A 15,889-nucleotide genomic window follows, 5' to 3' on the forward strand; every position below is an offset into this window, starting at 1 on the left:
GCATGGGTCACTTCTGGGTAGGTGGGGTCCATGCCACTTTTCAATCACTTGACATCACTACGATGTTGTGACCCATTTTTCATTTGTAGTACAGCCAGTCTTGGGAAATGGCCAAATTGGGGCCCATGCTGGGCCTAAATAGGCTTGCAGGCTGAATATTCCCCATGCCTGCTATATAGAATTAACACCAAGGTCTTGTTTGCCAGTCGTGGAAAGCCATAATTAATGGCATGCCATGAGCTTTTCTCCCCTAGTGTGAGTGGACGCAACAAGTTAAAATCCTCATTTTAATGTTATAGCTGAAACTGAGATTGCACTTTGTTTTGCTCAGACAAATGTGGAAGCTAAGAACAAACCTTGACTTCAGATTGTGGTATGTTTGGGGCAAAACGAACCATGATCCCTGGTCTGGACATAATGCTATGCCATGGCTCATATAGTTTATTGTTTCCATTCATGCTAGGGAAGGAAAAGGGGAATGAGTGTATCTCAGTGTAGAGCATCTGCTTTGCATGCAGACGGCCTACGTTCAAACCCTGGCAGCTCCATTTAGCAGATGACAGAAAAACCTCCTTCTCCCTGAGACCTTGAAGAGCTGCTGGCAGTTAGTAAACAATACTGATCTAGATGGACAAATAGATTGGATATAAAGTAGGTTCCTGTCATCTTTCTGTCTGCAGAGGAATCTACTTCAGTGACACCTCCCAACTTACCAGGTTCTGTACTCATTTCCCTCCATGACTAGAGTGCCCAGCACTGGAGATATCCAGCTGCTGCTTGACAACCCTTGCAAGGACAGAATCCAAGACAAATGCATCAATTGCCTCATAGTCTATCCAGCCCTGAAGGGAGAGATCCGGAAAGTTCCAAGTGTTTGCAACCTCACAATCAACTGCTAGCACAAAAACACATCTCTTCTGCTAGGGTTTCATGGCAGCAATTTCAAAAGTAACAGAGGTTAAGACTTAATGCCCTGAGAGAGAGGAAGAGAGGCCTAGGCAATAAAGAATCATCTGCTGGCCAAAAGAGCAATGTGGTTCTTAACTTCAACTGACATGTCTCTAGGAATTAAGTACAAAAGGCCATATCCTCATACAGCGCTGATACGACAGACTAAGGAGTATGCATGCCTTCCTAAATGCCACTTAAAAACTGTGCTGATTAGTACCAATTGGCTGTAGTGATGACTAATGACGGAAGGATCTGCAAACTTTGGTTTTCTCATTTTCCTATTCCTAAATTCAGTTCTCCAATTTTTTGTACCTATTGACAGATTTCTAGAGGAAATCCTCACAAAAATTCCCCAGCATCCTAACACATTTTTGCAAGCAATTTCCCTAATATAATGCATTTCTCTATATTATTTTGATGAATATATTGATTTTTATGCACACTTCCCCCTAATATATACATTTTTGTAAACACTGTTGATGAACTACATCACTAAATTCAGATAAGTGCAAATTTTGAGGGATGGTTGTGTTTCAGTCCTCATATTGTTTCAGAAAGTGCAAATTAGAGATATTCGGCTTTAAATGCTAACTGAATTGAATTCCACACCATTCCTAGTGATAGCTGATGTCACTGAATTCAAACATCCCAATGAATATTTCACTTCAATTATATATTTCTCTTGTTATATTTGTGTATTTCCCAAGTCCATTAATCCTTGGTTTCCTTTTCTTAGAAACAAAGAAGACATTCGTCAAAGAAGCACACACCTCTTCTTTCTTACAGATGAATAGATTTAGTCCTTTATTATTATATCTATGTTATTTGGCATCTAGCTGTGTAACCACACTGAGAGGCTACTTTTGTAGGCTGGAGTTTATAGTAATCTTCTCCTCTACGCTCTCAATACTGTAACACTTAATAGGGTCAGGAATGGCTCCAAACTTTCCTTCACTAAAATAGTGAGTGAGTGAGTGAGTGAGTGAATGAATGAATGAATGAGTAAATAAACTCTAAATAAAATGAATGAGAAGTGGGATGTACCCCACCAGCAAGCCAGTGTCTTTCAATCATTTAAGATATTCCCTGTCCTAGAATTAGTATGCTGCCATCTTTCCTCCTTGCTCCTTTAATATATATCAATTTCATGAGAGGCAATTCAAATGTTCCAAGTTTGATATGGTCTGCTCAACTTGCAAGTGTTGCTGCGGCAGCAAAACGATGTAGCAGTCAGTAGAGGGTTAAGAAGAATGTTAGTTTGTAGCCTGCTGATCTCTATTTCCCCCTCGCTTATTAAAGTAGCAAGAATGAAATCTAATCATGCTCTTCCCTCCATCCTTAGAGAAAATGCTCTTTGATGGGTTGAAACTGAGGTCATCCTGAAAGTAGGCAGAAGATGCCAATGCAGTTGCTTCCGCTCTGCAGGACATTCTACCCATGGAGACTGTTAGAGAATGCTTATTGTTATCAATAATTCAGGCGTCTTCTGTGTGTCTTTTGGGTTGACTGTGGGTATGGCGCATGCTTCTGGCCTCCATGTTTTCATGTTCTCCCCACCCCATTTGGCATACAATGGTCTAAATAATTCAGATGTCATTGCAATCAGAATGAAGCATGCCCTCAAAAGACATCCCCAGACCTAAGCGAGCAGTAATAAGAAGCTGGGCAAGAAGAAGAAAAGAAGAAGAAGCAGGGAATGATTTCGATTTTAAGCTGGGGAACACACCTGTCACTGGAATAGAAGAACATTCAAATCAGTGAGGATTCAAATATAATAAATGAGAAAGTAAGCAGCAAGTTCACTTCGCTCTCTCCTTACACAGTTCCAAGTGTGACCTGTTGACTTCTATGGGGAATAGATCCATAGTTGATGCCATGCAAAGTGGGCTGGCAGTGATGTTTTCTGGTGTGCCCAGCGCTGCTTACCTCAAAGCATGCATAAGTGACATCCTGGGTGGACCAGAAATGCCCTGAGTGCCACTCATTGCACTAGAAGCAATAGGAGGAGTGATTGACAACATGGCTTGGCTGAAGCTAAATACAATGCACACTGCTAATGCACATTTCCCTTATAAATTACTAAACATTCTGAGATGGTTAAAGCTTTGGAAATACTGGACAAGGTTATATTGGCTCAGTAAGGAGGGGGAATGTACACAGATCTTTTAAAACAAGAAAGTTTTTTTAAAAAATACATCACCACCACCACACAAACTCCAATAAGAAGCCACAGTAGGATATCTAAAATGATCCAACATGCCATAGAACACTCCATTAGCACAACTGGCCTGCACATCCTTTTGTGAACATTGTGGAACACTGTTGATGCAAACAGGGAAGGGTGAACTAAAAAAATCAAACAAGTCATATGAGCAACCTGATAGGATTTTTTAAAAAATGATCTCTTGAATTTACTTGCTGTTTGATCATAGATATCCAAGCATTTAGTAAATGACCCCTTTAAAATACTGGGTGACATTCAACTATGTTTTACTCGGAGTAGACCCATTGAAATTAATCTTCATGACTAAATTAGATCTATTAATTGCAATAGATGTGCTCTTCAGCTGAATCCAACCCAGTAACCAAACCAGAGAAAACAGCAGTTTATCATTTTAAAAAGCACATACAAACAAGTCCTGCTGCCAGAATGCTTGCTATCTAAAATCTTAGATATTCAAACACAAAGAATTATATCCAAACCACGTTACAAAATGGCTGATTCAGATATCCAAACAGATATCCTTCCTTGTTTGTGTTTTGCTGTTTGGCAGCAACTATTTTGGGCAGGAGAGAGTTTTCCCCTTGTTTGGCTTTTGCTGATTGGCTGCAGCAGTTTTAGGCAGGAGGCATGGAGGGAGAAAGCATGGAATATAAATGCTCCCATAGGAAAATCATGGAAATCATCAGCTTGTTATGCGAACACGCACCCAACAAACGATTTCTTGGGAACACATTGTATTCAGAAAGCAGGACCTGCGTGTATGTGAAAAATATGTGGACACATGCTAGAACCTGTTATGCTGATATGTCAGCTGATGTCTCTGATGTTTACATTCCTCACAGATAAATAAGACACTATATGCCCAATAAGCAGAACTGTCTTCAAAATGCATTTTAAACCTCCAAAATTCATGTAAGCTGTCTTGATCTTCTTGGGGGAAGGACAGAGCACCAATGTGTTAAATAAAGCATTTTCACACCTCTAAGAACATGTAGTAAAAGACCCTCTCATAACTCAAGGAATGTTACACAAACTGTCATGTTTGTAAGGAGACAGTTTCTCTGACTGTTGCCAGCACAGCAGGGATTGTGCTCATGAAGTTCCAGCCAAGCTGATCATAGTAAATACTTACTGGTCATGACTTTGAGGGTATAAGGGTTTTTCTGCTGGATGGTGTGGGTGAAGGCAAAGCGAGCATTACAGCTGTAGTCAGTCAGGGCATCCTCCTGCATGACATTGGAGAAATACAAGTCACCATTCTGTCCTTGGGAGACACGCTTGTCTTGGTGGATTGACTCCATGGCTGTAAGAAAGAACAATAAATCTTATTGGAACTCACTGCTCTGCACCTTTGTAATGGATAGAACTAGTGGCAATTATCTACTAGCCCCAATACAATACATAAATTGATTACTTCCAGCTAGCATTGGACAGCAGAACTCAATTCAAGACATTTCCGATAATCCAAGCTAGGTACTTCAAATTCTTACTATGGGTGAAAAGCAACACAAAGAACCAATTTTGCTTACTTGCTTAGTTAACAGAACTGTTATGCCACCTGCCAATAGGACAGTTTTCCATGCAGTTCCCCAAAGGATAATAGAAACAATAAAATCGTATGACAAAATGTGTGTTCAGTGACACACATGAGGAAATCCACATAGCTTGCTGCTATAAAGACTAGTTACTTTGTAAATATGACCAGCTGACACAGTCAGTTTACCCCATACACATGCAGTCCACATGGAAGAGGAAATATTTAGATTGAGAAGGTAGGTCTCAAATTTATTATGCAAACCAGCTCTTTCCAAGAGCTGCAGCCAGGGACATCCCAACAGCAGAGCAATGAGAGTGATAGCTTAGAACAGCATTTTTAAAGGGCATTAAGGAAGCAATGTGCAATATGAGAAGTGCATCTCAGAATCCTCTTCGATACTTAATGAGATCCTGGGGTGAGCTCTGGAGGAGTATAACCCAGCTGAGGTCGTGGGCTATCTCTGGCTGAAGCTCCATCTTCTTTTGTATATTAACAAGCAACAGATATTGAATGTACCACAACCAGATTCTTTTCATTTCAGTGTTGACAACATGAGAGTGTGGAATGGCGGAAAAGGTCACTCCTTTGCAGTTGTGCCATAATACTACCGAGCCCCATGAATGGTCAGTATAGACAAGGGAAACAGTAGCATCACCGAGACCAGCCTAAACCATTACACTCATGTCCTGTTAGGGAACCCTCTTCTTTTCCAAGTACAGTTCTAGCCTGCTAGCCAGTGTGAAGACTTACAGCTGCTCATCCAGAAGATAGCCGGAGGCGGCAGTCCAGGAGGGGGATTGCATGCCAAGATAAGATGAGCACCTTCATGAACCTCTTGAATGTCTAAGTTTTCCTTTGGCCACAAGGGAGACTCTGCAAATAAAAATGTCACAAAAGAAATTACATGCATACATCAAAAGGTACATGGTGCTAATTTTTGAAACTGCTCCATAGAGGAGTCACCATCTCATTGTGCTTTCCGCACTTTATCTGGCTCTGCCGTCTAAAGCAGAGGTGGGGAACCTTTTCCATTCCAAGTACTGCATAACCTTCTGGGAGCTGCATGCCAATGGTGGGTGGGACTAAAACCATAGTCACACCCCTTTCACACACAGGGATACATATCTTCTTCCCAACACAAGATCCAGCCACATTATTTAATCCTCTTCCCCTTTTCTCAATACCAAAATTTATTCCAACTTTATACTAGCCTATACTTTACACTGCTCTGGCTTATGCAATATTAATTTTCTAATAATTTTAATATTTTAATGTTTCAATATTTTAAAGTTGTATTTTAATCTTGTTTTTAAGTTGTGTTCATTCGACTTGTTTTTATTATTGCTTGTTAGCCGCCCTGAGCCCGGCCTTGGCTGGGGAGGGCAAGGTATAAATAAAATTATTATTATTATTATTATTATTATTATTATTATTATTATTATTATTATTATTAAGATACCGCTTAAACGCAGATTTTGGCTTTCTCAGAGAAACAACTGTGGAATAATTTTGGTGTCCAGAAAAATTATGATTGTCAAGAATAAGATATATACTTCCTTGGTACCTAGCAGAGAGTCTCCTTCAGAATCTCACCCATGGATCACCCCTGAAAAATCCTAGTATAAAGGATGTGTATGTTTTTTTAAAAAAGTCAACCTTTGAAGAAAGCGAGCAGAAACATTACTCTTGACCAATAAGGAAATTTGTGAGTAACTTGGGAACAAGCAGGGAGGTAGTGACTTAGGTGTTATAAATAACAAATTACAGAACGGCAACGAAGATAAAGCACTGATTCTCTGAGTTGCTGTGATGGATGGTGACTTCTGCAATTTTGTAAAGTGGAACCTCGGAGCATGAACATAATCTGTTCCGGAAGACCGTTTGACTTCTGAAATGATCTGAGTTCTAAGGTGTGGCTTCCTACTGGCTGACAGCTGGTTTTTGCACAGCAGAAGCCACGTCGGACATTCGTGTTCTGAGGAACGTTTGAAAACCGGAGCACTTACCTCCGGGTTTTCGGCATTTGAGAGCTGAAACATTCAAAAACAGAGTTATTCGAGTTCCTAGGTTCCACTGTATTAATTTTGAACGCTTTTTAGCTAGACACTGGAACTGGACTCTAACAGACTGCACATTAACAATTCTCAAATACAAAAAGCCCTTGCAAACATAAATGACACAGTGTATAAGGTTCTAAAATAATAAGGTTTCTAATAGTGTCATAATTATACTCACTTGAAACCTGCAGAAAGATTTTGTTGGAGATGGCTGTCCCCAAGTCATTCCGAGCAAAACACTGAAATTCCCCTTCATAATCTTCTGGCCTGCCACCACTACGGAAGTCAACATCCAGTGTACCTGATGACCAATGTCTCATGCTTACTCTTGGGTCCTTTGCAACATTGAAGAACTTTCCATTTCGCGTCCATAAAAATCTATAAAAATAGTTACATCAAAGAGACAATTACCTTCTTTGCACAGGAAGAGCTTTATCCAATACTGCATGGTTTACATGTTATTTTGGATCCATTAACCCTTAATGCATTCATGAGTTGTATTTCTCTATTCTACTTTCTAGGAGAAGCCTAATGCAAATATATTAGCATATTTCCCTTGTTGTTATCGGTATGGGAGAGGAAATAAAGTGGTCAAATAATTTACACAGAATAGCCATCAGGTGGCATTTGCAAGTCATTTTTTGAAAGGCATCCAGTTACCAGGGCTATAGCAGAACTTTTGTGATACAAACTCCTCTAAACTACTCCAGAGATAATTTGCTATGGGTATTCCTACAGTGGTCCAATACATGCAATTTAATGAATGACATCTGAGCCATTCAACAAAAAACTCTTGCATTCAAGAGACGGTGCATGCTTACACTCACCATGAAAGGCTGCCAGAATAGCAGTGCTATTCTGACCCACAGTCAGGTGTGGGCTTAGCCACTGCTTTGATTATAAGCACCTGTTTTGTTATACCACTCTGAGCTCCACAATGAATGGGTAGAATTCAAACCTAACAAATAAATTAGAACTGCACTCACGTGGGAGTGGGGTTCCCTTTTGCTTCACACTCAATGAAGATGTTGTCCCTCGGATCTACAATATAATCCTTCACAGACTGCTTTGTAATAGTAGGGGGTTGAGGCACTGTAAAGTATACGCAAGAGCGACAGAGAAAGAGAGAATAAATAGGAGGCAAAGGAAGACATTCTCACTTATTGCCATTTGAAACGCAAATTAATAAGAGCAAGTGCTCTTTCCAACATTATCCATGCCTCGTGTTTTTTTGTTTTGTTTTACAAACAAAGACCCTTTACAAATTGAAGTATGAACTCCACAGTCCATATATTCTAAAGAAATGCAAGCTTGTCGTATTTGCAGCACATCATCAGTTCTCTATGCACTGTTTTTGCCTTCCTGCTTGTGAAAGGCAAGGAGCACAATCCACCGATGTTTCTAGCCTGCAAGCCCTATCAAAATGAATATGAGCTGAGCAAAGGTGATCTTCTCAGTGGCTTGCACCCAAGGTCAGATTAAAATGGAAGCTGCTATTGTTATTATAATTATTCATATCACACCATTCATCACAAGATCCATGGGCAGGTACTGATTAACTGAACTACAAAAACAGACAAAGCACATTAAAAGCAGAAAACACAATTCAATAAAAAGCACATTCCATCTTTTCACACTACAATACAGAGAAGATGCTTTAAATATTCAGAAAGCCCAGAGAAAGAGAAATATTTCCAACAGGCACAGAAGATGCACAATGGCGGTGCTAGCCACATCTCAGGTGGAGGATGTTCTATAGCCACGATGGCATTGCCCAAATTAGCTGTTGGATAAGACATAAACCCATGAATTTCAGTAGATGATGGTATTACAAGAGAGGCCCCAGAAAATCTCAGAGTGTGGGCAGGTCATAGAGGGAGAGATGGTCCTACAGGAAACCAGGTCCTAAGGCATTCAGAACTTTTTATGTCAACATCATAACCTCAAATTGGGCTTCGTAGTAAATAGACAGCCAGTACAGATCATTGTGATCCGATGCAATATAGTCTTGAGCAGTCAAAACCCATGAGTGGCTGTGATTTGCATCAGCAGCAATCTCTGAACAGTCTCCAAGGGCATCCCTACATAGAACACATCAGAAACAGCTATAGTAGGTGAACTGGCCACAGCTGGATAAAGGCACTCCATGCCAATGAGACTATTTGGGTCTCTTGTGGCATGGAACAATCAAGAACCTCCTTCCTCGACTCAAATACTTCCCTAAGACAGTGGCTTGTACAGACTATATTTTCGAGCCTCTACCTTCCTTTGTAGGTGAAAGTATTTTTCCTGATGCAAAGCCACACATGAACTCCTCACAGTTTAAATTGGAACACCATTTCCTCTGCATGACTGAATGGAGCTAGAGGTTCTAGGGGTTTTCCTAACCCTCTGGAGCTGATTTAGGGAGGCCATGAGCTGCGCACAGTGGGAGGGGGAAATGTTCAATTGTGCAAGTGTAAATCCTTCTACTGGTGGGACACATTAGTTGGATACAGCCCAGAGTCTGGCAACCTGACAGCATGGACTAACAGCATGGACAGTTTACTCTTTCCCCCAGTATATGCATTTTTTAAAAAACATTGTTTGGCTGGACAACTACATTGCAAAATTCAGAAAAATATGGATTCTGAAGGATAGCTGTGTTTCAGTTTGCATATTGTTTTGAAAGTATGAATTTGATAGATTTGGCTTTATATGCGAACTGAACTCAATTCTCCCCATCCTTAGTGATGGCTGACATCACTGAATTCAGACATCCAACAGACTTCCAAAGGGTTTGCTGTTACCACCAATCAGCTGATCAGTACTGACAGTGAGTCCCCTTGCACTTTTGACAGATGTGTAACTCCAATTTAAACCATAGTTTAATGAGACATATGAACTGGGCCAATGAGTGCCATTTCTGGCAAACAACTTAAAGAGACTATTCCTCTTCTCTGCCCACATTTAAAGGTGCACACTTCTTCCTGCAAAATCCATCCAAGGCTACTTGGCTGGATAACTTTCAGGTGTAAACTGGGACAGAAGACTAGCAATCTGCTGCAGAAAATGAGTTCTAGAAAAGCATGAGATGACTAGTGGTTACAGTCAGATGTACCAATGTTGGTCTGCATTTACTGTTGATCTGCCCCTTCTCCTGCAACCTGCTGAGTCGCAGCAACAATTTCCTTTCTGCACGCAGACAAGTCTTTGCAAGATCAAGTGCAACAACAGAGGCTGCAGAAATCAGCAAATAATTTTTTTCAGTATCTAATATCAGTGAACAGGCACACTGATAGCAAAGTACTACATAACAGACTTGCCATTATGACTAGGATATGTTACCAGACAAAGCCATACCAGGACCTACAAACTCTATATGCCAATGCCCCACAATGTGGTGCTCCCAAATTGCTTGATCTTCACATAATTATCATCTGATAATTCAAGTATGGGAAGAGAAGAATCAGGACAGGAAAGAAACAACCACAGAAAAACAAGAACATGCAGATGGAGTCAAGGAGGTCATCCCAAGAGAGTACCATACACCCACATCTGAATCCACATGCCATCTGCAAATATAAGTTCATCCACAAAGTTCAGCCACAAAGTAAGTTCATCCACTTAGTAGAGTAGAGCTCAATAAAAAGGTTTGGCTCCTGGAATCACACCTGGAAAAGCTGTCACCAAAGCTACTATGATGCACCATCTCCATATGTATGCATATGACAGCAGAGAACTGGGATAGGTAAGCTGCAATGGAGCACTGCTGCTCTTACCAGTTGTGGTGTATTGGAGGGGGAACATGGGAATGCAGCTCAGTGATTCCCCCCCCCCCCACAAGTAGGAGTAATTATGTTATTGGCTTAACTTGGTCTAGCCTGCTGCGTTGGAACAAGCCACAGTATTCCATTTCTCCTGAGGTTTTCTCTCTCCAGTGACCATTATATAATATATTTTCAGACTGTCAATGGCTTTAATAAGCTTTCCTCCCTCACACACTCTCCTCTATCTCACACTGAGTTCAAAAGGAAACCCAAACCACTCATAAGAATTGGGGGTGTTGGGGAAGAGGACTGTCTATATAGTTAAGTCAATATAAAAGCTTCATTCAAACGGTTTCGCATCTTACCTGTATTTGATGTTAACGTAGCAGGTACCATATGCTAAAATAACAAAGTTTCCTTAGTTTGCTTAGAACAGGCTTCCTCAAACTCAGCCCTCCAGATGTTTTTTGGCCGACAACTCCCATGATCCCTAGCTAGCAGGAGCAGTGGTCAGGGATGATGGGAACTGTAGTCTCAAAACATTTGGAGGGCTGAGTTTGAGGAAGCCTGGGTTAGAATATGATACAGCTTTTCTATGTTACCATCCAAGTGCTGAATATCAAGCTTCAAAAAGTCAGACTCCAGTGTTTAGTGCTATTAACCATGCAAGTAATGCCCATCCTATGGCCCCGTTTCACTTTGGGCTTCTTGGCTGTCTACTATGTACATGGTTACTATGTACAGTGGCTCTGTGTTCTCCCCCCCCCCCCCCAAACTGGAGACAGCTGCTTTGGAGAAAAAACAAGTCAGTAAGTAAGACTTACATGTATCTTGAATACTTGCTGTTAGTTCCAAGGTGTAAGCGTATTTTTAAAAAAGAAAGAGAGAGGAAGGGTTAGTCTAACACATTTTAGATCTAGTATGTATATATAGCTATCTAAAAAAGTTAAATTGAAAACTTAGCGTTTTAAGGATGGCAATGATTAGCTTATGTCTAGTACTCCGAGCTCCTGTAAAAAGTTACATAAAACATCGACAAAAGTGTAAAGAGAAATTCATAGGTTACAGTTAATGCCTCAAAACCACAAAGGCAATTCAAGACTTTTAAGAGGTAGTTCCGTGCCACTCCAGATGGTTTTGGACCACTAGTCTCATCATCTCAGACCATTCATTGTACCAGCTGTAGCTGATGGGAGATGAGCTAGAGGGCCACAGGTTTCTCTTCTTGTTTTAAAGGACGGACAAAAGCATCAAACAAGATCTACTTCCAGTTTATTGAGAGTGGCTTAAGCATGTGAAAGACCAGGCTGAGGGTTAGCCCACAGGTTCAAAAATTCCTTCCATACGATGTGGCCAATACTATCCTCAGTTACATGTATGTCTCTGGTCCCTTGGAGAATTTAAAGTATGGCCTGCTTGTCAGTAGCTATTTCCACATTCACTGTAACATTTTTTTTTGACACAACAATTAAAGTGGGAAGTTGTATACGGAGAAACTAATGACACATATTTCATACAGATAGGGAGACTTCATGAGGAATCACTTTGGTCCATGCGAACCAGACCAGACAGCATTAGAAATTTGGAGCTAGCCTACTTGTGAGGTTAACCATGCCATTTAGACTTCCACAAATCATTTAAAAACTCTAAACAGCAACCATGAAGTGGGGGGGGGATTAGGATTGGGGGCATGGAACCAACCCATTATTTCCCTGCTATAGTCCCACTAAAAATAAAGAGTGTCTGCTCCCTCTCTCCCACTGAAACCAATGGCCAAAGAACCCCTTGGTTTATCTTTTGAATGGTTTCCACTTTTTACCTACATGAGTATGGTAAAGATGTGAAGTGGATCGCACCTACTGTACCTACAACGATGTTACTGGCCCCACCCTAAGATGTCCGAACATTAGCTGAAATTTAGTAGTTATTCCTATTCTTGTCCTCTTCTTTTTTTAATCAATTACCCATCCATGAGATTGGTAATTCTCCAATTCTATCGCTACTAAGTTTCCCTAGGAGTCTCCAGTTTCTGTAAGTATATCTGTTGGGTTCTCCCTCCACACATATTTGCCAACAGCTCCAAAATTCTAAAGATGGTGAAGCAAGGCTTTCTCGGGCAGACATCTATATTTATCATCAGCTTCCTCTTAAGAATCCCTTTGTCTGAATGCAGATAATGCTCAAGTTTGATTCAATATATTTTCAGCTGCCTCTCCAACATCATCAAGGGGAAGTTTGCTGGCTAAACAACTCAGAATTCAAATCTGATACCCTGGCTTCACTGGTGGACATTTGCTCTAACTCACCCCTGCACCTGTAGAAACCACTAATCTCTATGAAAGAGGGAGGGCTTGAGGGTCTGGGTTCAAAGGGAAAAGAGAGCTCATTTGTGTGGAGAGTCATCAATTTGCAAACTTATCATAAACCCAGAGCAGCTGTAGCTATTTATGTACCACCTGCTTGATTTAGTAAAACCTGAAACCTTTCAAGTTCACAAATAGGAGTGATGAATTAATTAGCTGAGCCTCTGCCACAGACAATGGGCAGGCACCAGAGGGCTAAGGGAGACAGAGCACTTTGCTGTGTTCAATAAAAGGAAGATTAAAAATTCAATTCCCCAGCAGCTTAAAGAAGGAAAAAGGGACTCTAGAGCCTGATGCATGCAAAAGGGAAAGAAAACCTTTGAAATGGGCCCAGCTGGGTGAGGCAGATGTATTCCAGATCCCTTAATGTTTTCCTTTGATTTGGGACACCCCACTTTTCTGTATCATCCTGTTACAAGGTCCCGTGTTGAGCAACACTGCTTTGAAGTAGGCAATACTTCAAAACATTTGTCAAACCATCTCACCAAAAGGACATGCACTGCATCCACCCCAATATCTGCTGCCTAGTAGGATTGCTCAGCTGTCCAAAAAGCACAAGTTGAAATGAAGTGAAAGTCTAAGCATGATTACGCAGAAGGATGTCCCAATGAGCTCTCTAGTAAACATACTTAAGACTGCAGCCTTTGAACTGAAAATGTTCCAGTTGATCACTTAGCTTTCTTTAGGGAAAGGGGTAGACTAGGGACACCACTTCATATATATTTTCAACACAGGCCAAGCGACGGCATGTGCGTGTTACATAAGAGGCACAGGAGGATGGCATCTGAACATTGCTCCTTGTATGTGTGACACATATTTATCATGCAACAGCCGCAACACAGCAAATGGAAAGCCGTAAAACTGACATAAACAGCACATAAAACTGTGCTGCAGTTACATAACCTCAAACAAAGAGCTAATCTTATACATCTTTTGCCCCAAGTGGACTATTATTGGAATTAAGTGATAATAGACGAAAGGTGCTTTAGAAATGCAAAAGTTTGTTTAAAAGCAAGCAAGCTTTAGAACAAGTACTGAGTGTGCCTTTTCTTTTCTTTTCTTTTCTAAGGTCGTATTACACTCATTCTTCCATTCAAAGGAGGGGGGAACCTGTTACCAGTAAGAAGTTCTCAATCTCTCTCTCTTTTTAGAAAGTACTTGTATTTGATTCGACTGCCCCTGTGTTCCTTTTCTGAGACTCGCCTATCAGAACAAGTAGTGAGCTTTTTGATTAAGTGTAACCAGAAGCAATCAAAGCTTGTGCCCCAAATAAAATTATTAGCGCCCTCATCATGAAACTTAGTGTCAGTTAGGCCTGGGGAGCCTTAACCTTTGCCCTTCCCTATGTCGTTGGACTACAATGCCCACCATCCCTGACAATTAGCCATGCTGTCAGAGGCTAATGGGAGTTAAGAGTTCAATTACATTTGGAGGGTCATGGGTTCCCCACCTCTGAGTTAGACAATGACAAAGAGACCTTTTAACAAAATCTGCATTATATTAAACCGACAAGGGACTAGCGGTGCAATCTGATGCAAGTTTGCTGGGAAGAAAGTTCCACTGTGTTCTCTCATAGGGAAGCGTGCATAACTAAGATTGTAGTGTCTTCATTCAGTACCAGGTCCCAGTGACTACAATTGTGTGATTGACTCTGAAACAATATTGGTATGAAAGTTCCATTAAAAATTCTCCTTTGGGGTGTTTGCTTAGCTCTGTTTGAGCTGAGATACCTTCTCTGCTAATGCAACAGAGCTTTGCCTATTATTATTATTATTATTATTATTAAAATTTTATTAAATATTTTCTTTGGTTACCAAAATACATACGTTGTCTCAATTTTCATAAAGTCCTTTCTATAGATCAGACACATCCGATGTGAGACTTGAAAGTTGTATACAGTATAAGGTTGGGGAGAAGAGAGGTATGGAAAGAACTCCGTTTCTTTAAACCAGCTTCCTGCTAAAGCAGTTTTTGCTAATTCAATTATCTTAAGCATGGCCATGACACCCACTGCTAACTAATGCCAGGGTGGGTGCCCATGCTTAGAACTCTTCTTTTACATTTCCGGTGAAGAATAGGGATGTACAACAGATGCTTCCAACCAGTTTAAAACAATAGCAAAACAAAACTTCTATCAGACTGCTAGGGGGGTGGCCTAAAGTTATACGTTGAAGCAGGCTTGTTGAAATTTTGCTGAGCTTTGTGTTATCCATGCATAGTAAACAGAAGAAATAAGATACTGAAATGAACAATCATTAAATGCACCCAATCCTCATGAATGCAAATAGTATTGCTTAGACTCAGAAACCTAAAGGCAAATATGTGTTCTTTCAAAATGTTTAACTATACATTTCCACTCAATATTCACAAAAACTCTGGTGATTCATACCTCTTCAAATCTTTTTTCTTTTTATTTGTACTTTAAACATTAAAAATGTTTCAGTTAAAAAACTTAAACATTTCAATGTTTCAGGTACAAACAATAATAATAATAATAAAAGATTTGAAGAGAGATGAATCACCAGAGTTTTAATGATTGTTGAAATTTCACAATAAGGATGCTGGGCAGGTGTAAATGTCTATATACAATGTATACAAGGTCATATGAATGAGGTCCTTATACCATCATGTAAACAGGTAAAGCATACATATAGGCAAGCAAGCATATACTGTATATAAATTAGGGGAAATTCAGATCCCTTAGTCCAAATCTCAGGTAAAGGGTACTGACCACACCAGCTTTCCTGTTTCTGAGATGAGATGAAGGTGAGTTAGGAGCCTATTTGTATGCCAGGAATTCACAAGTCTCTACAAATCACCATATGAATGTAGGATTAATTCAGTGTGATTTGAACTCAGAAAGTAAACCACAGTTAACAGGTTCAGCTACAACAGGATGCTAGTTATCACATGGTAAGGGCCAGATGTTATTTTTGAATCATCCCCTTGAACCATAGGTCAGTAGTAAAACATGCAGATAGTCCAAGGTTGAGTCCTAGACCAGGGAG

General features: G+C 40.4%; 1 protein-coding gene across 13 annotated transcripts in view; it reads right to left on the reverse strand.

Annotated features, from left to right (window-relative positions):
* NFASC (neurofascin) overlaps nt 1–15,889 on the reverse strand; it is a 177,334-nt gene that overhangs the window by 80,135 nt on the left and 81,310 nt on the right. For 12 of the 13 annotated variants that reach the window (XR_014007990.1, XM_081193373.1, XM_081193378.1 and 9 more), the window contains 5 exons: nt 11,343–11,360; nt 7,756–7,861; nt 6,948–7,147; nt 5,463–5,585; nt 4,308–4,478 (listed from right to left, as the gene is read on the reverse strand). Coding sequence is in view for 12 of the 13 variants with exons in the window: in XM_081193373.1 (XP_081049499.1) it covers nt 4,308–4,478; nt 5,463–5,585; nt 6,948–7,147; nt 7,756–7,861; nt 11,343–11,360 (618 nt within the window). In the remaining variant the exon portion in view is untranslated. The remainder of the gene's footprint in view (nt 1–4,307; nt 4,479–5,462; nt 5,586–6,947; nt 7,148–7,755; nt 7,862–11,342; nt 11,361–15,889) is intronic. The other variant, XM_081193376.1, reaches the window with a different exon arrangement.

The sequence above is a fragment of the Podarcis bocagei genome, assembly GCF_964188305.1.
Source record: "Podarcis bocagei genome assembly, chromosome: 5".
Classification (NCBI taxonomy): Eukaryota; Metazoa; Chordata; class Lepidosauria; order Squamata; family Lacertidae; genus Podarcis; species Podarcis bocagei.